Source organism: Poecile atricapillus, chromosome 1 (genome assembly GCF_030490865.1).
Source record: "Poecile atricapillus isolate bPoeAtr1 chromosome 1, bPoeAtr1.hap1, whole genome shotgun sequence".
Classification (NCBI taxonomy): Eukaryota; Metazoa; Chordata; class Aves; order Passeriformes; family Paridae; genus Poecile; species Poecile atricapillus.
Window position 1 is genome coordinate 99,777,529 of NC_081249.1, and position 23,969 is coordinate 99,801,497.

At 37.5% G+C, this 23,969-nt stretch overlaps 1 protein-coding gene and 1 long non-coding RNA gene across 3 annotated transcripts in view; one reads left to right on the forward strand and one right to left on the reverse strand.

The window, feature by feature from the left end:
- Positions 1-390: 390 nt before the first annotated feature.
- On the reverse strand, positions 391-9,663 carry LOC131576766 (uncharacterized). The gene is made up of 3 exons (XR_009277067.1): positions 9,571-9,663; positions 858-972; positions 391-733 (listed from the first exon to the last, which is right to left on the reverse strand). It is a non-coding gene; the product is annotated as an uncharacterized LOC131576766 (long non-coding RNA).
- MAP3K7CL (MAP3K7 C-terminal like) overlaps positions 2,787-23,969 on the forward strand; it is a 33,439-nt gene continuing 12,256 nt past the window's right edge. Inside the window, exons 1-5 of one of the 2 annotated variants that reach the window (XM_058833759.1) lie at positions 2,787-3,150; positions 5,210-5,354; positions 5,873-5,981; positions 13,975-14,033; positions 22,311-22,426. In XM_058833759.1, the coding sequence (XP_058689742.1) occupies positions 5,912-5,981; positions 13,975-14,033; positions 22,311-22,426 (245 nt within the window). In that variant the 5' untranslated portion in view covers positions 2,787-3,150; positions 5,210-5,354; positions 5,873-5,911. Of the gene's footprint in view, positions 3,151-5,209; positions 5,355-5,551; positions 5,618-5,872; positions 5,982-13,974; positions 14,034-22,310; positions 22,427-23,969 lie in introns of those variants that run through there. The other variant, XM_058833749.1, reaches the window with a different exon arrangement.

Here is a 23,969-nt window from a genome sequence, read left to right on the forward strand (position 1 = left end):
TTGTGGGATTTATCCCTACCCAAATGCTTTAGACTAGTAATTTGAGCAAGTTAACAAAGTGAAGCAACCTAGACTTCAATTTCCCCATTGTTTAAAATTGAGATCTTCCCTAATTTACTCCTATAAAGATTAATTTTTTTTTTTAAATTTAAAGAATGTTTTAAAATATGCTGTTTGAGTCCCTGTTGTTGAGAGTTTTAGCACAATCATCTCAAGAACAGATAGATGACAAAGCAATTACAGTCAAATCATTCATCCAGATGCTTCTAATTAGATCTTCTGTATGCAGAATGCTATAGTAGTCTCACATTTTAAAAATATGTCAGTTCCCATAAAGTAGTTGTTTCAGGTGACTAATAAATTATATAAAGCAAAGAGCTGATACTTAAATGCAAATCTGGGACCTTTTGGTTTGTGCAGTTTTGGATCTCAGCCCACAGTTCAAAAGCAGCACACTTCACAGAAAAGTGTGACTGTGTCCAGTTCTGGGCTCCTCAGGACAAGAAAGACATGCAGATACTGGAGAGGGTCCAGCAAATGCCACAAAGATGATGAGGGTTCTAGAGCATCTCTTATGAGGAGAGACTGTGGTAGCTGGGTCTGTTTAGTCTGGAGAAGACTGAGATGAGGTCTCAATAATCCATACAAATATTTCCATGGAGGATGCCAAGAGGATGGTGCCAGACTCTTGTCAGTGGTGCCCAGTGACAGGACAAGGAGCAATGGCCATAAACTGAAACACAAGAAGTTTCACCCAAATATGAGGAAGAACAACTTTCCATGGAGGGGGGCAAAGCCCTGGAACAGGCAGCACAGGGTCTTGTGAAATCTCCCTCTCTGGAGACATTCAAACCCACCTGGATGCATTTCCTATGTCACCTGCTCCAGATGACCCTGCCTTGGCAGGAGAGGTTGGACAAGTTGATCTCCAGAGGTTCCTTCCAAGCCTAAAAACTCTGTGATTCCATGAGTCTGTGAATAATACAGAGATAACTAGAAACAGTGAAATTTAAAAAACATGGGTACAGTGGCTACAAGACATAAAATGACGTACTTAATTTGAAAATGCACATGCTATTTAAACTGAGAACAACAGAAGTTTCAGTCTGGAAATGTGCAAGTGTTTGAGCCATCTGGAAAAAACCACTCTGCACTATTCAGACTTCATTTCTGTCCAAGATTCTTACTATCATGGCTACTGGAAATTTTGCCTGTCTTAATGTTGTCTTAATAAAAAGCCTTTCTTAGGCTTTACTGTAATGGCATGTAACAAAGGTACAAATACCATCTGAATATCCTCTGTCCATACAAAGCAATATCTTATGATCTGGGGAAAACGCTGGCTCCCTGAAAACTGATGCAGAATGTTTTTTGTGACTCCATTGGAGCCAGGATTTTCTGTATCTTCCGGCAAATACTTTGACAGTAATTGGATGTGGAGCTGGAGATCAATACCAGCTGCTGACGATATTGAGCTGTAGAATGTTGTTTGCATTAATGGTTGTGATCAGAGGCAAGTCTGTCTTCTGCCCCTTCCAAAGGAGACATTTAGGGAGGAACCCTCAATCTTTTCAGAAGCACATCAAGAGAAGAGAAAATGGTCAGTATAGTCATAGGTGCAGTCCAGCTTTCCACTAGCTGTTTGGGCCAGAGCTCTGAAATCCTCCTGCTGTTAAAGACAGCATCAAGAAATACCTAACTAATCCTGTATCTGTCTGATGCCTTCCCAAGTCATTGGTGGGGTAAAGGTAGTATGGGTAGGATATTTTTGCAGTTTAGCAATTTTGAAGTATAAAAAAGGTCTTTTGAGGCCACAAGGGCAACTGCTAGCTTCCAGAGTTTTGCCCTAGTGAGATCAGTCTTGGACTAGGGCCAGAAGGTGAGAGACTGAGGAAGGATGAAAATTTAACTTCAGACCTTTATGTCTTTATTTGTCCTGCAGCCTCTCTATATCTCAGCTGAGCCAAGGGAATCTAGGAAAGTATTTCTAAAGATCTGGGTTAGATAAACTCTTTCCATTTGGAATTTAAAGATGAAATATACCTTCACATACATTTTGAAGGAGACCCCCTTCTCAAGCATAATACAATAAAGATATTCTGTAAAATAATTTTGTAATTTTACTCCATTTTTCTCCATTTGTTCTAATGACAGTGGTAGCACTCAATCAAAGAAGTCATGTAGATAGTACATGTGCGTGATAGGGATTAAGCTTTTATTTTCATGCAACAGAAAGGAAATCTTTAAGTTGAAGAAATTAATTTCTTATAATATTTCAAGATGTATCCATTAAATTGCTTGTCAGTAGTTTGAAAAGGAAAATCTATCTGAAATCACACTGGGAAATCCTCTGAGTTCAGGCAAATTTCTGATTGAATCAGCTTCATTCATCACTGCCATCACTGGCTGATCTATAAATACATCTGCTTTTACAGCCTACACATTCTGAAATTTGCTTGTTATCTCCTCAGAAGAGGAGGGCTAGTGGCTGCTCTTAAACAATCCTGGTTTAGCCAAAGCCAACACGAAGGTAAACCTGAAAGACCAAGCCCATCAGTTGTTGTTAGCTTTGATAGTCACTGCTATCATTTGTGAGTGTGCCTGTAGCCAGTCCAAGTTGGCAGCGTCAGCCCAAGCTGATTGGAGCTGCAGACATTTTTGCTGACTGGAGTCATGCTATCTTTGCCAGTTTGCTGGAATAGACACAGACACTGATTGGGTCATGCTGAAAACATTCCTGTCCTATGAAGCAAGTCTGTTTGTATTTCAGGTTTGCCAGGACTAATGAATTAAAAATCTTGGGCTCGCAACAGTTTGCTGCTTAATAATGCCTGTGACAGAAGGATTTTTTACACTCCCTGAGGTGTGACAGCATCATAATCCCTCATCCCGGGCAAGGCAAGGAAGGAAAAGCAGAATTGTTGAGAAACGTGGAAAAGGGTTATCTTTTGAGACAGCAAAGCCTATGGGAAGTGCAGGTAGCAGCTTGTTGCCCTGACAGCTGTCTCAGCTTCTCAGACCTTGTCAGTTTGTTGCTATGCAGCAGGTGCAGCCTTTTCTTTTATTGAAGCTTTACTCCATAAAGCCAACGACAAGCCAAGGCAGTGGCTGGCCCTGGATTATACAAGTGCAGACACTCCGCTAAGTGAGGTAAGGCAACAGGTGTGAAAAAAATCCATAGAGCTGTAACAGCATTTAATCTGAGTTCTGCTGCAGGTTTTTTACAGAGGAACAGCAGCCAGACAGTTCTATAGGCAATTGTTGGGAAGATGAGAGCTGCAAATTAAATCTCATTCAGTTCCAGGTTGCCCATTCACTCTCATCTCTGTCTAAAGAGATACTGTTCTTCATCCATGGAGAAAGCATGTGGGAAATTGGGAGCAGTTGGTCTGCATGTTTCCTAATACCACCTTGTTCTTCCATCACTCTCTGTTCTCTATGATTGCTTTTTGTCATGAAGAGCTTGAGGATTTCGCAAAAAAAGGAGCAAAGGGATAAATGTAATATCAAGAAAAAATCATAACAGGGTAAATGTTGTGGATAAAGATGAAATATTTTTTTTTCTGAATTAAAATAAAATGAAAACTTTCTTTTGTGTTTCGATAGAATTCACCATTTCTTACTGAAAAGGCATTGATTTTTGCCCTCACAGAGTAAGTAGGTGGTTAAAAGAGTTAATTCAAAAACCTTGCACACCACAGAGTATGTGATTGGGATAAAATAACAGTCTTGTAGCAATATTGTTACGGAAACTTTAAAAACTCTAGTAGAACATATAATTTTAATTTCTTAGGCTATGATGTGAAATGTGAAGTATGTTCTTATGAGGAAGACCACTTGAGATAGTCAGTGTCAGGGAAAAGTGTATGAACAGCACAGAACAATGAACAACATTGTTTTAAGGATTTGCTTGCCACTCAAAATCTCATCATTCTGAGGGGGTTTTTCTTTACCTTTTATTGAGAAGTAACGAAGGGAAATATGTTAAAGAATTTTGCATTGGTCATTCTGTTGCATTTTTAAAACAATGAGATGTCTTGGATGTTTCTTATAAAGTGAGGGTGGGGAAGAGATCAAGAATGCTCATAAGGTAAAAATTGTTCACTCTGATGCAATGCACTTCAAAATAAAATACTTCAGTTGACTCCAAGGGTCTTTTCTTGAATCTAAAAGCATACATGGCTGCAATTTATTTGGCTTTTCTTTGCCTGTGCTCCATAGATAACATTTCCATTTTTGTAGGTCTTTAATACTAGTAATGGGGAATTAAGAGCAATCCCTGATATCCTTTGTATACTAGCAGAAAGCTACACTTTTAACTTCAAATAAAATTTATTCAAAGTAAGAATTTTAGATTATTTGTTTTTATTGTAAGAAAAGATTATGCACTTCAAATAACAAGTAACCATATCACTCTGCTAGCTAAATATCAAAAGAGACAAAGCAAATAAATAAGAAGTTCTGAAATTAAAACAAATTTGATCCTCTTCCACTGATTGCATGGCAATGATGCCAGAGAAGTGTTTGATTCACTTGTGCACCACCAAGGAAGATTATACTCCTGAAACAGTGTTCTGTTCTATTGACTTTTTGAGACTGACAAATAATTCAGTATGAATTAGAATGACGTGGTAGAATTTTCATGCAATACAATAGCTACTGAAAAACTGCAAGACTACTGGCTTAGGAAACTGGCTCTTGTTTTCATTAGCTAAATGCTCTGTTGTCTGCTGACAATTAATTAGTAAATCCATTGTCTTTTTCTGACGAATTTGGTTTCTAAATCTCTGAGAATTTTTTACCATAACTTAAAAGCATAATTGTCCACATATTTGGTATGAATACAATGTGTGCTGGATATCAGTCCAGAGTCTTAAAATAATTTCTTTATGGGTACATCTTTTGCATGCAGAAAGTCCCACTGTCTTCACATTCTCCACACATGGTGCTAGTGAGAATATTAATCTTTCTTAATTTTAGCAGCTTTGTGTTAGATAATCAAGGGGATTGTTTGCATTCAGCTATTCAATAGAGTTTGACCAAAACTGCTCATTCAAAAGGTTAAATATACATAGTAGAACTCAAAGTACAACTTTTCAGGGCACAGAGATGTTTTAATTACACTATTAGAAAGTAGCTAATTCTTTTGTTGCTCGACAATTCTTTAGTGCCTTATTTGAAATGAACTAGCAGTTTTCTTAATGGACAGGATTTCATCACAGTAAAATCACTTTTTGGAATTGATGGTCTCAGAAGAAAGACGGAAGACTGAGTAAGGTCCCAACCCAGGAGCCAAATCCATGCCGACAGACCCCTACACCTGCACAGGCTTCCACTGAAGAATCACCACCAAGGTTTGGAGACACCATGAATTTTTGGTCATCAAGTGTGTGACTTGCAGGCACAGTTGGACTGGGGGAGTATGGGTGGAAGGTAGGAGGATGAGTGCCTCCTCATTGACACCATGTGGAGTGGTGTGCACGGTTCCAATCACAGGGCAGGCTTGGGGTCATGTTACTCTCAACTCCCCACCCCTTCTTCCTTCTTCACCTTCAGAACCAGGCAGCATTGCCACGAGTCAAGGCTTGCTGAAGGGGCAATGGCGGGGAGCAAGCAGGTGAGAAGAGAGGCAGCTTCCTTTGCCATCATTCTTTCTAATCTATAAATAGCAAAAATAAAAGGAGTCTCTGCACTGAATTTCACTTAAATTCTTTTTAAATGGAAAAGTGAAATGGCGCTCCCTTGACTTTGATTCTAAACATTGCTTAGCTAGGATGGGAAAGGCAGCTGTGAGTGCATGAAAAACATTAAAACTCATTTGTTGAATGATGTCACATGCTCTGTAATAAATATATTTTTTGTATTATTGCAGCTGGAACAAACAAGTAAAAGCATTGACTCAAGTGCCCACATGATCACCACTGCCAGGGTACCTGCTGATAAGCCAGTACGAATTGCCTTCAGCCTTAATGATTCCCCAGGTAATTTATGGAGTTAAAACACAGTGCTTTTAAATTTAAGCCCCAACTGCTTTTAAATTTTACATTAACTTACCAGTGTTTACAATATCAAACCTAGTCCAGTGTAATGGATAGATTTTTTTTTCTGAGTGGTAGCATGTGATCAGTTTTCCTGTCTGATAACTTTTAATGTTTCCATTAACAATTTCATTAGACTAAACCCACTAGATTGACAGTTTAGATCTTTACTTTCTTTCAGTGGTTTGTGGAATGCAATTAGGACTGCAATTAACTATCAAATTTACCTGCATATGCAGTATGTCTGATTTTGTGGAATTGTAACACAAGAAGAGTAGAAGGAAAAATTTGCAGGAGCCTAGAGCAGAAAGAGACTTTTTCTAGGGGGAAGGTTGGAAAGTGCCACACATGCCCAGCTTGGTGAAAGGTTTCAGGAAACAGGTGCCCCACATGGCATGTTCTCTGAGACAGCAGCAGAAATTTCATTGATGTTTATCCTATCAGCTTGTGCTGAGGGAGTATTAACCTATGTACACACATGGACCCTTTGCAGTAGATAAATATTATTGGTTTGCACCTTCAATATTATTAAGAACCAGAGAGCTGTTGCCAAACAGTGAAAGTCAAAATTAAATAAATCAAAGGGGAATCTGAAAAGCATCCAAAAAAAGTTGGCTGTTGCTTTTGCTAAAGGTGAGTGCATGGAGTCAGGACTGAGATGTGTTTATGGCATGAGGTAAAGGACAGCTGAAACCTAGGCTGTTAAGTGCTTTGAGACTCTGTGCATTGTAGGATAATGTGTGAGGTCACTGCCTGAGGTTTGTGTGAACAGAATCCCAGCTTGAATGCAATTTTCTATTTAAAAAAATATTTTAGAATATGCATTATGTGTCCTAGCTAACTGTTGTGTATTATTAATATTCAGCTACAATACTGAAATATAATCTCATCCCCTAAGCAAGGGAATTAAAAACCAAATATCTTCATATATTATTGAATCTAACTTTCAATTCATAAAGATGAGTGACAAAGAAAGATTGGGACAAGGAATATAAAGAAACACACGGTAATTTATATACCCTTTTTCATAAATTAAAATAACCTAGTAATTACATTTTTATTTCAGAAAGCAGTAAGGGATCATTCGCTTCTCTCAGGGCACAGTCACATGGTAAATTTCTTGCAGCAATTATAGCATAAATAGGTCTTGGAGAGAAATGTAAAAGGAAGGGGAGTGCTTTTACAAATTGTGAAAAGAGAATGCTAATGTGAGACACTGAAAACAAATCAGGGAAAGCTGAGACCATGGGAAAATCAAAGAGAGCAGAGTGGTTTGTGACAAGAGACGGCAGTAGGAAATGACAAGGTTGTGAATAGCTTGGAAGAAGGGGACATGAAAGGCAGGAAGCCTCACTTCCTTGACATTGCATCATATTTTATTTTTTACTTTTTTACCCTGCTAATAATTGCAGCCTCTCTCTTAACATTTACAAAAATAAACCCAGGGAAAGGTAATCTTTTCCTTCTACATATTGTTAAATTGTTCCAAATGTTAAAATTGTTAATATTTTGAATACTTTATTGTCTATATACAAATGTTCCTGCAGTATGCAATCCAGAATCTTTGTGAGTACAGATTAAAAAAAAAAACCAGCAACCAGTGGGTGCCATGTTCCCCTCTGCATCACATCCCTTTGGGGCTACCAGGAGGTGTAAACTAACATTATTGTTTTACTATGTCATAAGAACTTCAAGCATTTTTATGTTAGATATATTTCTAGAAGGCAAAGAAAATAAACTTTTAATAGGTGTGAAAATTTCCAGCAAACCACAGTTGAACCAAGAGTGTACAAATAAGTATTTAACACCTTTTTTTTTAAGATGAGCTACAAAAACGTTCAAGAGATAGACCTTTAGGTATTTCTTAGCAGGTGCTTTTTTTCTCCCCCTTACTCTTTTATATTTTTTCACCTTTTTTTTTTTCTCATTGACAATGATATTTGCTTTCAGTTCAAAGTGAAGTTTGAACAGGAATTACCTGATGTTTGATAGTAAAGCATCAGCTGAAGCTCATGCACTGCTAGGATATAGTAAGTTCTTGGCAAAGGCTAAGTGGTGAGGAAATCTCTCTGACTTAAGCTTTTCCCTAAATTCTACCTCACTTGAAAGACATGGTGACACATTTCACCAAGCAAGGCTGCATTCTCCTTCCGGGGGCTGTGCAACTGCTTATGAGGAGGAACTGACAGCATAACTGGATATAAAAAGAGGAATTGGAATGTTTCTTCTGGTTAGCAATTATCTCACTGGCTAGGATTGTAACCAAGCAGTGGGTGTGAGGAGCAGTGAAAGGAAAAACTACTCTCAGCTTATGAGAAGTTACTTTGTGTTAACTGACCTACAAGACCAGAGCTGGCTTATCCTGAGCGTACAAGAAATAATGTGTCTTATATTATTTGTCAGTCAACACCTGATGACTGAAATTTTGGCCAGCTTTGTGAGGTATTTTTGATGTGAAAGTAGAGTAATCAGTTCCTTAAAAGTCTCAGGAGTAGCCCATCAGTGGCTGCTATGTAAGAAGACGGTTATTATGTCTGTCTCTTATTTCTGTATATGTAAATGTCTATATATGGCTCTTTCACTGATGTTCACTAATACATGTTTCCCAGGGTGTATTGCACACTGTGTTGTAACAGTTTGACTTAAGGTACCATTTTAAAGTAATTAATTAGAAACATACTATTTCAACCTACCTTACATCACTTGGAAATTAATGCAGCTTGAACTGAATGTGGTGTTCCAAGATTCAACTAAGTGTTCCAGAGTTGAAAATTCATTGTGGTTTGTCAGCATCAATTTCATTTAACTGGTGAAATTCAGTATCTCCTAATTTTTATCAATCTTAAAAATACATGAACTTCATGGAATTTAGACAGCTGGATTTTTTTTGTGTAATAGTTCAAAGGGAAGATTTGTAAGTTCATAACTCTTCACCTTGCCTCCTAGAATAAAAGCTTGAATCTAGCTGAAAAGTTCTGCTCATGGTATGCAGTGATAAATGACTGGGTCTGAAATTGTTAGTGAGTTCTTTAATTTTAACTTAGTCTACCTCTGACAGTACTTTCCAGAAAAATCACTGACAACAAAGACAAAACATACACCTCCTAATGAACCTGACAGACAGTGGAACAGTGTCATATTTTTGCAAGGATGGCAAAATTACTTATTTTACTCCTCTTTATGCTCATTATCCTAGTGGCTACAAGGAAATTTTTGCTTTTCTAGTTTAACATGCAAGACTATTTTGCTGTGGTTGCTTCCTCAAAAACAACCTTCAGATTCCTACCCCACCCTCATATTGGTTATAATGGCCACAGAAGTTTTCCAGCACATTGATTGTCAAACAACGAGGATTGCTAAAATATATGGCTAAAATTTAGAGAGCTAATTTCCTAAATCTACACCAAATCTACATGGCTCAGTTCTTGGGGAATTAGATGGGAAATCAGGTGAGATATCCTCAAAGGGACATTCAACTCAGGATGCTTAGTCTTGAGTGTCGGAATATGAAATAGAAGGATTTTGCTCTTACCTGTTCCAGTATGGACTGTTTCTATTTTTGGGAGGTCCACAACTCTTATTATTGAGCAAGCCTTCACATCCTATTCCTGGGTGCGGCAGTGACCGTTCCCCACTATTTTACGAGTGAGGTAACTGCGAGGTTGTGTAAGGTCGTGTCGGGCAGGGCTGTGAATAGAAGCCCTGGAGCTCCACAGAGCAGTGCCAAGTCGCAGTCACTTAGCCACACAGCCTTCCAGGATGAATCTGATGAGTCTATGCTTGTCTGTCAGTATCCAGGCCCAGAGCTGCTGGATATCACAGCCCTCCCAGGGCCAAGACTGGACCCTGACAGGCAGTTTGCCACTGTTGTTTGTGCAAGTTGTGATGCTTGTTGTTCAGTGTTCAGTTCAGTTTGAGCACTTTTCCTGTGCAAGGGCTGATCCACTTACAGGATAGCAACCTACTTATGTTACCAATTTAATTCTTTAATTTAGAAGGGGAGATCTGAATACATTGGCCCACACATGTAGGAGAAAAAAAAATAGGATCTGACTGTATAATTAAATACTGGATCATAACTCAGTTACTCAAGGAAGCAGAGCTGTGATTGGCATTTCCTAAGTTTCAAGTGCTTGATTTAGCAACCTTAATGTGCTTTCAACACATTTAATTTTTTTATATTCTATTTCTGTCTATCTAAGTGAAGATCATAGAGAAACTAATTTTTAAGATTATACTGCAAGTGAATCAGATGTTGTTCTTAAAGGATTTACTGCCTTTAGCTCACAGTTCAGTTAAATGGAACAGCCATATAGGAAAAGATTTAGGTATTACACTTCATTGTGCCAGACACTATGTCAGTCAAACAGCAACATGTGAAGGATTTCTCTCATTTGACTACATGATGGAGGTCTGGGATGTTAGAATCCCCAGGAGGCCAGAACATGATTAAATAAGTGAAGCTTTCCAGAAATCAAGCTTCATTCTCAAATGTGCAACTTTAGCATATATCAGGGCTAGTAGTGAACTTTTTGTACAATCAGTGTTAATAGAGTTCAGATGCTCTTTGTTACAAATGACAGTTTTCAGCAACTAGCCAAGCTGATCATATAAACCTCATGAAACAAACATGAAAATCACACTATTTCATGCACATGAATTGAGTCTTTAGTTAAGAACACATAGGTTTTAACCAGGAGGCAGGACTTAAGGGCATTTTTAAGTATAGAACTTCAAAATTAGATTTGGGATCTCTGGGAAATCAGGAAATGCTACTCATTCAGAAATCATGTTACAGATATATTAAGATATATTAAGCTGTAATGAAATCCCTGATCTGATTCTTTCACATCACAGGATAGTGCTGTTCAGTTTGCTGGTATGGCCATAATATGCACATATAGGTTTTCCCTCCTTTCTTACTTCCTTTTGACCAAAATCTTGACTCATTTTCAGGTGCAGTGAGTTGCTTTCTCTGATTTTAAATATATTTTTATTTTAAATGAAATAAGTTTTCAGCATTCAGCTTGAATTATAAATAATTTTTCCTTATGTATTTTTTATAGTGACTTTAGGGATGAGAGGTTGTTTGTACCTAGTGAAGAATCTGCCTAGATATTTTCAGAGATTTGTGGTACAGAAAAGCCACTAACTCTATTATAAAAGGGGTCTTTGATTATATCAGTGATTCCTTATAATAATCTATTATATGATAGATTTTAATTAAAAATTGATAATTAATTGAGAAAAGGCGAAAGAGTGGTATTTCAGAGTTTTGTGTTCTAGTTAAGGAGAGGTAGAGAGAAAATAAACACAGATCAGGAGATAGTTCAGAGAATGTTTTGATCTTCAGAATAATTTCCTTGGCATTTCAGACTTTTTTTTTTTTTATTTTAAGAGTCAATAGATTTTTAAGCCTAGAAGTCAATGTGATTTTGACTGGTATTCTGTGTGTAACGGCAATAGCAGTTCTTCAGAAAAAAATGCAAGAGTTTGTATCTTTCCTCTTCCTGAAAACACCCACAAGATTTTTAAGAGGCAAATGACTGCTTTAATTTGCTTTCCTCCTGTGTCAAATTTAAGTTTTCATTATTACCGGGTGGGTTTTATTGTTATTGTTGTGGTTGTTACTTTGACAACAGTGAAATAAAGACTGCTCTGGAGCAATAATTTTTTTCACTGAAAGCTGTGGGGAAAGCCTTTTGTTGTTCTTTTTGTGAAAAACAAGATTGCAGTTAGCTATGAGGATTTCTGTTTATTTTTGTTAACTAAATACTTCAGCTGAAATGCTCAAAAGAGCCTAAGAGAATTCGGAACTCAGGATAATTTCAAAACACTGAAGTCTGTAACATTTCTCAATGATGTTGTGCACATCAGATGATGATTTAAACAAGTCTTAAACTAGTATAACTAAAAAAAACCCTAGCAGCTGTTCAATAGATGCTAGGGCAAGCCCATTATAAAATGTACTATGGTATGTCATAATGGTTGGGATACCAGTACATTCTATTTTTAGTACCATTGACTCAGTCACTTGAGTTCAAAAAATAAGCAGGGAACATCTGTTTATTGAAAGGATTTCCTCTCTGTTAATTTCTCTCTCTATTCCATCCTTTAAAAAGTATTTCCAAAATTTTTAACTGGTTCCCTTAGGAGTATGATTCAATTTATTTTCCAATATTCTGACAGTGCATTAATTTTCTTATTAATATCTGATGCTCTGAAAATGTTAATTACTGTCTGATGTTTCTTCAAATTTTTTTTAATCATTTGGAGTGTTGCTTTTGCTATCTTTTTCTGAATTTTAAAGGTGTTCAAGATCCCTCCATAAAGCTACTCTACCAAAGATTGTACTGCTGGAATTGCCAAAACAAATAGCAGTTTAACTGCCACCCATGACTCTGGTCCAATATCTCTGTCAGAATATTTAACAGCTATTCAGCCAAATACTTGTAGAGCAGCTGAAGCCCTAGTCAGACTGAGTCTTATTCTGTCCTTCCTTTTAGCCTTGCCATACGACTCATCTTTCTTCTTTTAGCATGTTAGTCTATTTATATATTGCACAAGAAAGCAGTAGCAAATTAAAGGTAAACACTTGCATATTAGCATGACACAATTCTATACAATTAAAGCAATTTAAGTATTTTCCAGAATGGACATGCTTAACATATGGTGTGAAGAAAGAAGGGGAACACTCACATGACATGGGTATGACTATTTGGTAATGCTAGCAAGACAACTACTCCATGAAAATGCAGAAACTTCACTTTGTTTTCTGAGGAAGTTCAAGAGCTTTCGCTTTTGTATCACTATATTTTTTTTCTTCTCTGAGCATCTCTTCCCAGAGGCTGCCTGGCTCTAGCTATATTACTGAGCAAAGCTCTGACCAGTGTAAGCCAGTATGTTTATTTTTCATAGGATAAGGTGACTTATTCTACTTTCTCCCCCCAACTTCCATTTCTGTATAACCACAGACATCAGGAGAAAGAGATACCAACTATTTGAAAAATAATTTACATCCTAGTCTGTACTCTTTTAGAATCCTGTTTTGTTATGAGGTCCTCTTGATCTTGTTGGGATTTTGTTGCTGTGTTCAAGTCTCTAAGTACACAGAAGGTTGCAGGATCTGAAATGTGTTAACAATTTTCTCCTGTAAGAGCCATTCTTATTTAATTTTGACACACTACAAACAACTGACTGTAAGCCTATAGTAACACTCTCCTCACCTCCCATAACCTGTAGTAAGATGAATAAAGTCATCATAATCCAATGCAAAACTGAGAGTGTGAAAGTCACTAAGAAAGAAATATTGCACTGGCGCTACCAAGTGTGATTCATATTTCTGATCTCAGTCCAGCTACTAGTGGGCAGGTGTCCACATCACAACCCTGACATAACTGGCACAATCTGTCCCACCTTTGCTGGAAGTCTGTACTAAAAATAAACAAAAATAAACAGACAAACAACAACAACAACAACAAAACACCAACCAACCAAATAAATAAAACACAGCTTGGTTTGTTGTCATGATTGAACTAACTCCAGCCCATAAGGATTGTAATTGACAGGTTTAAGTCCTTTAAGACAGTCCTTTACTTAGCAGTGTGATGGAGAGAGCTCAGGAAGAAAAACTGTTTAGATTTATTTGTTTTATTAAATTATCACATGTTCTACTGGACTAACTGCTTTGTTTCTTAGTCACTGCAATGCAAAATAGACTTTCTGTATTTCCAGAATGTAAACTTATTTTATTACCAACCACTAGTATTTTCAAGGATTCTACTGAGGCATCTCAAGTGTAAAAGATAAGATGTGGAGGTGTTTTTGGGTTTGCTATATGACTGTCCGTATATGCAAAATAGAACTTCATCAAACAGATTACTTGAAATGCCTTCTTTGGTAGACAATGACTTCTAACATTATGTTTACCTTTTAGATGATGCTTCCCCTGAAAACTTCTCTTTGGCATTTCCAGAACTAGATCAGCAGCTGCAGGTAAACTTTTCTTCTCTTATGACAGTTCTACTTCACATTCACTATATTTGTTCTTATAAAAAGCCTTTGGTTTTTACACTATGGTGGAAGTGTTTAGTGGTGCTTTTCTAGCCCATTAACATTTAATAAGGTCATATATATCCATAGAAGAAAACATTGTCTTTTCAAGATCTACAGAAAATTTTTAGTCCAACTGCAGAGAAATTACTATTTTAACAATCTTGTCTGCTTTTAAGATTTTCTTAAGATCCAATTCCTGCAATGAGGAAAGTTCTTGTTCAATTGATTGGAGAAAGAATGAGACAGGCATTATACATCCTGATGCCTGCAATCTGTGCTGACTGATATCATCAGCTTTTTCAGAAGCATTCCAAGAGAATCCTTTGGTGACCAGTCTGATTTTACAGCATAGGATAATGCGCCCCCAATATACTGGACAGTGAGCAGTTGATGGCAACTCCATGGTTCACCGGGCACAAAGACAGTTCTGCATCCAGGGATTATTTCCCTTTCCTCTGTGGTGGTTCTGGAGTGTTTGCTGGCTTTTGTAGACTACTTCAGGTCATGTTTTCCCAGGAGCATTTAGACCTACTGTGATATTTCACTATGAAGGCAGTTGTTTCCTGACTGTAAATTGAGAAAAGCATTAGTAGACCATCTGTTGTCCAATAATGTCATCTTTCTTGTACCCATCAACTTGTGAGACAGCATGGGAGGGCTGCTGACTTCAAGGGCTGACACTTCTGTCCTCCTGCTCTCATCAAAAGGATGACTGAGGAAAGAATGGAGGAATACAGACTCTTCTTGCTCTATCCCTCTCATCCTGAGGATACAGCAGGTTCTTTAAGCATAAGTAGGAATTAATAATAGCTTAATATTTGGGACAAAAGGAACTGGGTAGTATGCTAACCTCATTGTTCCACTAACCTTCCAGTGCAGCAAACATAATTGGTATTTTTTTCCTTAGAATAATTCAATTTGAAAAAAGCAATCATGTTTCATGGCTGGAGCACTGAATTGAAAGTAAAGAACCTACATTTTGTTTTCAACTCTCTCAGTGACACACTGCCTAATCCTGGAGTTGCTTCATCACTCTATTCATCTCTGAAATTAGGTTAATAATTTTTACTTTTTTTTGTTAAAGAGCATTAAGACCAGTGGGTGAGGATTTCTCTAAAAGAGCAAAGTATGATTATTATTGCTGCTGTTGATGCATAAAAACAAAATTACTAGCATTACATATACGTACTCTGCAGGACAAGCAATGGTGTTTTTATTATGACTTTTATGGCTTCTACATTTCTGGAACCTATAATATATTCTAAATATGAAATTTCATGATAGGCTGAAAATGCTTCTCTGGAAGCATTCAAGTGTGCTGGATAGGTAATAGTCCTTCAGTAAAAGTTTTTAAGTACACACTAGCACAATCCCACTAAGTGTACCCAATTGGTCTGTTAAGTACTTGACATTTGTTTCAAGAAAACTTTCCTTTACTCTCAGCATCTCAGTATGATAGCAAAGAAACAATCAAAGGCTTTCATTCACGTAATGTTCTTTTTATTATCCTTTATAAACTCTCTTGGTAATATCAGGGTAGCTGAAAGGATAACTTATGAGAACTACCTGTCTGACTCCAGCACTTCAAGAGTATAAATTTTTTGGTAGCACTTCATCCTTTACCTTTTTTAGTTTATGTGCATATTCATATTTCGATGGCTTTCTGTTCATCCAAGGGAAGTGAAGTCAATACAGGATTCTGAGCTGATGCAGAGGTTGCATTCACATTTAGCAATAAAAACTTGAATTTCCTTATTTTTGTCAATCTGTATCACAGCTTCATGTGATAACTATTTAATGTAATTACAATATTTTTAGTCTGCTTTAAAATTTCAAACAAGCAATAACTGTTACAAAGTTATCACATACCTTGTTAGATGTCTTAATAACTGTGGTTTTTTTTCAATTGCTACAACCCAAACTGCTGCAGGTTTATCAGAATTGTATGGCATGTGCTTGCAACTCATGCCAGCTTTGAAACAGGTAGCTCCTGTATTACAGAAACAAGTAAGATGGGCTTCACCAGAACCTACAGAAGTAGTGAACAGTGCTGTCCCTTGTCATTCCATCCATGCTTTTTTCTGTCCCAAAGTGCATTAATATAGAGCACACACATGAAGGGCTGTGTAAATGAACCTTTTAATCAACTGTGGCAATAGCAGCCTAAAATGCTTGAATTTGTAAGAATGCTGGTACATATGTTCATAATAAAAATACCATATCTTAGAGCCACAAGATTTTCATCAGTGTGCCATAAATACAGTCAGAAACATTTGAATTTTATTTAAAGAAGCAAAATATAAATGCAGGTTATGTGGCTATATAGTAATAGGCACCTTAAAAAAAGGGTAATAACTACAGATTTCAAGCATTCAAAGAAAAATTTTGAAACCTGTTTTAAAAACAAACAAGCAAACAAAATGCCTAAATTAGCTGATCTTTAAGCTGGATTTTGAAAGCAGCTTGAAAGCTATGTAAGTTCAACAAGTCACTTGGAAAATCAGAGCCTTAGAATTCTATGCATGCAGGCAGCAGACCACAGCCTGAGTACCAAGCAATTTGCACCTCTGTTTTAGGCTTCAAGCCCTCGTCCTCCTATGTTAGGCCTTGGCAGACAACTTGGCTATTTGAGCAGAATTACCTAGTGGTCCCACTTTTCCTCCCACAATCCTCCCATACCTATTCCCTGGGCAGCAGCATCAGATGGCAGGGCAAAGTTCAGTGCAGCCTCCCCTTGGCAGGGTAACAAACCCTGCTGTCCAAGCACTCAGCTCTGCAGAGGTGGAGGTAGGATTGCCTGGAGAGAAAGTCTTTCTAGGAGACTTAGTGAAAAAGCTAATTCCCTGTCAAGACTCTTACTAAAGGACAGTTCTAGTTGCAGCTTCTTTCTGAAGAATAAAAATGATCAGTCTGTATGTTCTGATGTACTAGCTAGCTTCAGACTAACATGTTTTATTTTCTAATTACTTTTTGAATGTTACATTTTTCCACACATTCCAAGAAGCAGTTTGTAAGAAAACAACTCAAAACAAAATTGAGTTATAAAATACTATAAGTCAAAATTGGTAAGTGGTCAACCAGTCATGAAAGCCCCAACATGTGAGAACAGATTAATTTAAGCTATATTTGCAGTTTTATTATTTAAAAAAAAAAAAAAAAAAAAAAAAAGACAAAATCACACATACAACTAAAATAACTTCCTGCTAAGTTATCAGTGAAATAATACTCATATTAATAAACTTCTTGCTTTCAATTCCATTTGTTTGCAGTATTGGAAATTATTCTCTTCCCACTGACAAGCAATACCTGCTTATTTGGGCTTTGGTGGTTTTCCCCCCTCCAGTGTGTGCACCCTGTGGTGGGTAGTGCAGCAAGGGTAGGCTGGTTACACCTGTCACTCTGTCACTGGGAATCTTTAAACTTTGCTTTGTGTAAAAGCTAGGCAGGTCCTTGGAAGGCACTTCCTTGCTTAGCTGCACAGTGACCCTTCTGATGGACACTTTACTATGGGTTATCTGCTGTATTTAGAAACATACATCAGCATCCAAGGCCTTGTTGTTCAGGTCACTGAATGGAGAGGAGGGTATCTGGTGTTAAGTACCTGCATTGCTATGTCCTGTGCGTTGCCTGTCGCATTCCAACACTTCCTGTGACTTGCTCAGTTCATCTCTCTGTTCTCCATCAAAGTCTTTATTCCAGCTGAGAGTTTGATCCTCAGGAGGGAAGAACACAAGTCACATATGGATACACAGGGTGTTCTATAATTCTTAATCTTTCAAAAACAGGTTGGATGGGGCTCCGACCGACCTGGTCTAGTGGAAGGTGTCCCTGGCAGGAGGTTGGAACGAGGTGATCTTTAAAGTCCTTTCCAACACAAGACAATTCAATGGTTCTGTGATCTCTTCTCATGAAATTGTGAGAGAGACATTTATGTCATATTTTGTATTACAAATCTGTGTAGTTAGATGACTATAAAATTGCTGCAACAGAGAAAAAGCTCCAGCCATTTATAACATCAGTTTTTTAAGTCAAAGGATAGTTTTTCTTGCTTTAGTGGAGTATGCTCGTATAAAAGATGTAATGAAAATGTTATGAAAGGTGCAGTGTGTTGTGTATAAGCATTTAGCAGAAACCTTGTTTACTCTGGAGCTTTAATTGCTTCTATCGAATGCCAGGATTCTTGTTAGACACATGAATTTATTTTAGACAGTTCAAAAGCATTATGTGTTTTTAAAGAGGATGCTGTAATTTTTTTACTATGTATTGATTTCCTTGAGAATTCCTAGAGCACTCTGTTGCTGTATAATTAGATTTGATTGCCTATGAACTTGATAAGTTTCCTGTAAAGCTGCTGTGATAACTTTGGTCATAGATTATGTAAAATAATTTTATGCATGTATGTTAACATGTATGCATGTTCACCAAGTCAGAGCATCATACTAAGGTTAGAAAAGAATGGAAAATCTCCCAGGAAGGAGAGCAAAACTCAAAATTGCTCTCATCCAGTTGATAAGAATGTTTGGAGGAAAGACAACTGTTTACTTTCACAGTAAAACTAGACAAGACTAGATGTATCCTAAGATGGATATCTGAAACTGATGGAAGAGTTCCAGTTTCACAACAAAAAAGTAGCTGCAATGTGCTATTTTTGCTTGGCACAATGTGATTTTTTTCTGTCATAGAAAAGTGAACAAGGCCATATAATGAACAATGGCCACATCCAAAATATTGACATTGTATTTTCCAGTTTTCCAGAAGAGTTCAGCTGAAAGTTATCAAATTTACAAAAAGCAAGACACCACTCCTTAATTAGATAAGTGTTGAAGACTTCTAGATAAATGAATGTGAGCTGGAAAAACTTTCTGATACATTTTTTTCTGGAAACTTCAACTTTTTCACATTTTTTTTTTTCTCAGTTAAACAAATACATAAATGCAAGTAAACACTGGTGAATAAAAAAAATCAACCGTTTTAAAGTTTTTGAACAGTTGAGTGGCACTGTGGAATGGATAGCAATATGGAATGCTGATTTTCATACGGCAAGGCAAAAGAACTTGTCATGTGAGTGAAGCAAAAAAAAAACCCCAAACCTGAAAACTTTCATTCTGTATCACCCCAGAAAAGATTTTATTTAGAAGACCTTCTTCAACCTGCCCTATAAAGTAGACAGAGAGGAGGCCACTCAGATGTTTAGAGGACTGGAGCACCTCTCCTACTAGGAGAGCAGATCCCTTCCAACCCAAACCAAAATCTGTGATTTTGTTTCTTCATGAACTGCTTTTGCATGTCATCTTCCAACACCTTACACTTCTGGATTCTGAACAAAAGCCTAAATAAACAGTGCATATGTCTTGTAAACATCTACATATATATGTGCAGTTACAGGATGGTCTATAAAAGGATCTTTTAGCGTCTACCTGCTGAATTCTGTAGAACATTTGTCAATGTTACAGTGAGTTACTCAACAAAACACAACGAAAAATCCGACTTTGTTGAAAATGAGGCATAATAGGACAGTCCACCAGTATAACTTATAGCTGTAGCTTTTGTACTAGCTTTGTGAACATAATCAGAGATGCTGGCATGTGCATATTTTGCCAGCACAGGAAAATGAGGGTGGATGACGCTGAAGCCTGAAATAAACAGGATTAAAAGTAGCAACTGTTGCCATTAAATGTAACTTACTTTGGCAAGGATGTTTTTTGCTTGTCTAGCAGGTATGCTTTTATTTATATTAATTCATGGACAGGCAAGTGCTTCATGAAGTAGCAAGCTCAGTCTGTCCTAAGAGAAAGTCAAAGTATGGCTGTTTGCTTCTAAGTGAAAAAATAAACAATGTTCTGTAAATTTAACTTAATTAAGGCCTTCTGAAATGAGGCACCTTGGTAAACTAGCAACCTCCTAACATAAAAATGTTATACAGACTTCACAGAATGCCATTGGGCATTCTGTGCTGCAGTATCTGCAGTACGTCCCATTGCCAGGCCAGAGACATTTTTTTTTAAAGTCCTTCCAGGTGGGATGGAGATTTGTATCTCTCCTTTTCCCATGTTATTGCAGTAGAAGGTGTTTGCTAAATAAGCCTGTTTCATATCCTGCTGACCAGAAATTACTCATGGATGTTGTAGATACTGTCTCTGGAGCCTTTCTTAGAAGAGGAGCAAACCAAATTCTCCAGTTCTGGCTCCCCCATCCCTGGCAGTGTTCAAGGCCAGGTTGGACAGGGCTTGGAGCAACCTGATATAGTGGAAGATGTCCCTGCCCATGGCAAAGGGGCTAGAATTAGATGCTCTTGAAGGTCCTCTCCAGCCCAAACCACTCTATGATATGATCCAAAGATATTCTATCTACTCATTTGAAAACATAATCACATTTATGTTTTAAAGAAAAGTGCACTAATAATTTAAAAGATTCTTGCAATAGTGCTTACTACCATCAGACAAATTGAAAAGAATTTTATGAACAGAAATTATTAAACTGATTGTATAAATTAACTTAGATGCTAAAATATCAGTGTAAGAAAAAATGTTACTGAAGAGGAAACAATAATAGGAAGGGGTTTAAAAGTCAGCAACTGGTTCTAAGTGAGACTTAGATACTAAGTTTCAGCATGACTAGATAATTTTTAGCTCTCTCTATATATATCTTTTGAGTGGGAAGCTGGAATATAGAAACTGAACACTGTTTTAATTTTTAAACTGGTTTAAACCAGCTAGATTAGGGGAAACTAAACTGGAAGAAATTCCAAGGTGTTTTTTACCTTGTTTTGTTTTGTTTTTCTTTTGAAGTATCACTGTTTGGGGACTTTTCCCTTGGTACTGTTCAAAATGGTTTTATTGTGATGCACTTGTTGGTGGCTGATCTCTGGTAGATAGCAGAGATGCTGATTTGGCTCATCCATGCATTCTTGGATTAGAGCACTGAGACTTCTATATTCAGTCCTGCTAAATTTATGCTTATTATTTGGGTAGCTATATGAATGGTGCTATTGCTCATCCACACTGAAATGCAATTAAAAGCCCTTTATTAGGGATTAGATTCATCAAATATTGTGCTGCCCTTTTCCTGGGTTCCAAAAATCTCCAAGATCAAGAAGAATGAAACAATGTGGTGTGAAACAATTCTGCTGCAGCAGTTTTACATTTTGAACATTGAATATGAGTGTCTGTGTTAAAATTTCAGTGAGGAATCACCTATCAACTAAAAGTACTTGCAAGCTCCATGCATTACTTACATCTGTGCTTTGGGTTAAGTCTGATGCCAGCTTACCCCATCTCCTGAACAAAAATGTTTTTAACTTTGTCTCTGAATAGGTTTAGTAAAATTTAAATTTCCACTTTAGAAAAAACAAAGGATTACAAGATCATAAGTAAGAAAAGTCTGACTGCTTGTGCTTTTCTTTTCCTAATAAAGGACAGGAAGAAATGCAAAATAATCTACTAATATTGTGAAACACAACTGGATGTTATTTAACTGGGCAGTAAAGGAACTATTTTAAGTGTTTCCTATTACTTCAAACAGGTGGTTCAAGCATGCTATTTGGAGTTCACTTACAGTCAATAGATTCATGGTTAATAACTTAAAAATACTTCCTAAAAGTGTTATAACCAAAATGTGGCAGTCAAAACTGAAGCCTGAATTAAGATGCATTCTTTTTTAAGGAGCAAAAAGCACTTACATTTAACCAAAATGTATTTTCAAGAATTTGATTAAATCTACATAAGGAGTCCTAGGACAGCTTGGTTTTATTTGCCATATTCATTATATTCAGTGTGCACTGAAAAAAAGTTGATCTTGCTGCAATGATGTCAGGTCCTGGCAGTGTAAAGATATATGTGATAGGTCTGACCAATGCATCATCTTTAGCATTTACTTATCACTAGTTGAAAAAGAGGGAGGTAAAGGGAAAATTCCTTGAAAAACCTTCAGGGATATTTTGCAAAGCTGACAAGGAAAATTCTCAAAATGTTTGAAGTTTTACACATATGCTTGAAGTTTTACACATATTCTTACACAGGGAACTGTTTTAGACTTTTCCCTTCCATGAAAGGCCATCACTAGGAATAGTTGACCATATGCTGCAGTTAAGGGAAAAAAAATCTTTAGATATTCTCACAGGAATTTAGATAAATATTGTATCTTTCAAAATATGTGGGGTTTTAACTAATATTTCATTCAAAAAGCAGTGGGGTGTTTTTCTTCTTTTTTTCCTTAAAGCCTCTGCCTCCCTGCCATGACTCTAAGGAATCTATGCAGGTGTATAAACAGCACTGCAAAATAGCAGAAGAGTACCATGAGGTCAAGAAAGAAATTGCTCTGCTGGAAGAAAGAAAGTGAGTAACTTTCCCAAAGGATTTACTCTCCTATATTGTCTTTGTAAAACCCTGTTTGAACCATGAAGGTTTAACATTGTATGTTCTGACCTTATGTACATATACACTTATGTATGTATATACTTATTTATACGCACCTTATAAATGTGGCCTCCCACTATCTGGAGGAAGCCTACAAGATGGAGAGAGACTATTTATAAGGGCCTGGAGTGACAGAACAAGGGGAATGGCTTCGAACTGACAGAGGGCAGGGCTAGATGGGATATTAGGAAGAAATTCTTCCCTGTGAGGGTAGTGAGGCCTTGGCACAGGTTGCCCAGAAAAGCTGTGGCTGTGCTATCCCTGGAAGTGTTCAAGGCCAGGCTGGACAGGGCTTGGAGCAAGCTGGGTTAGTGTAAGGTGTCCCCTGACTGTGACATGGGGTTGGAACTGCATTATCTTTGGGGTCCCTTTTACCCCAATCCATTCTATGATCCTATGATTTCATGCCACTGCCTGATGGTCACAGAAGAGCACAAGTTGGCCATTGCTCTATAGGATCAATTGAGGCCACTAAGGGCTGTCATAGTTTTGGGCCTTCACTTTTGTGGATGCCCCTTAAAACCTTCACTGACAAGCCTCCAAGTCACATAATCCAGTTCAGCTGGTGCAGGTTCCTTTTCAATTTTAGTTTATTCAATAAACTTTGCACGCTTTACTGAAGAACAAAATGGATCCTCATTTAGGCTTTGAATGTTTGACAATATCAGTAAACATGTTTCTGTGAGGTGCTTTGTTTTTGTGTACACTGGTTCAATATACATTGGCATTTCAGGTGTTCATATCCAAAGTGAATAAGCTGGAGACTTTTTCTTGTCTATGGCCTGTACTCACAGCCCTGTCATCTTTTACCTGACTATTAAATGGCAAAGGGCACTCTGTGGCTATCAGTCCCTTTCCACAAGAAACCTGAAAAAGAAGTTCAGAGAGAGGAAAGAAGGTGAGTAGTAAATCTCTGCCCAGCTGACCTTGCAGTTCAGCCAAGTTTGCATGGTGTCTTGGTTTGAAAAGGCAGGCATCTGCTAAGGAAGGCACAAACCTCCCTTGAAATGGAAAAATCTCCCCCCTCAGAATTGTTATGATTGTGAAATCAAGAGGCTCTCAAGCAAAGATATGGGAATAACAGTTCTTTACTAGGAAAATTAAAATAAAAATGCAGGAGTACAAAAAGCCACTGAGAGTCAGAATACAAACTGACACCCTCTTGGTCATGATGTCGGTAGCAGTCTGATTAAATGGTGGCTACAGTCCTCTTGGAGTGACAGATGTGGTTCTGTTGAATCAGTCATCCTGTAGAAAGGTGTAGTTTACCTCTGAAGGTCCAGTGGTGGTATAAAGGGGTCCAGTCTTCCTCTGGGAATCCAGTGGAAAAAGGCTGCCTGTGGTGTTCCAAGTCTCAGATTATATCCAGGTAGGAATGCTGGGCTCCTCCCCCTGGGTGGAGCATCTCACAATGGGATGATGTAATTTTATCAGTCATGTAATGAGACTCAATGGCCCATTA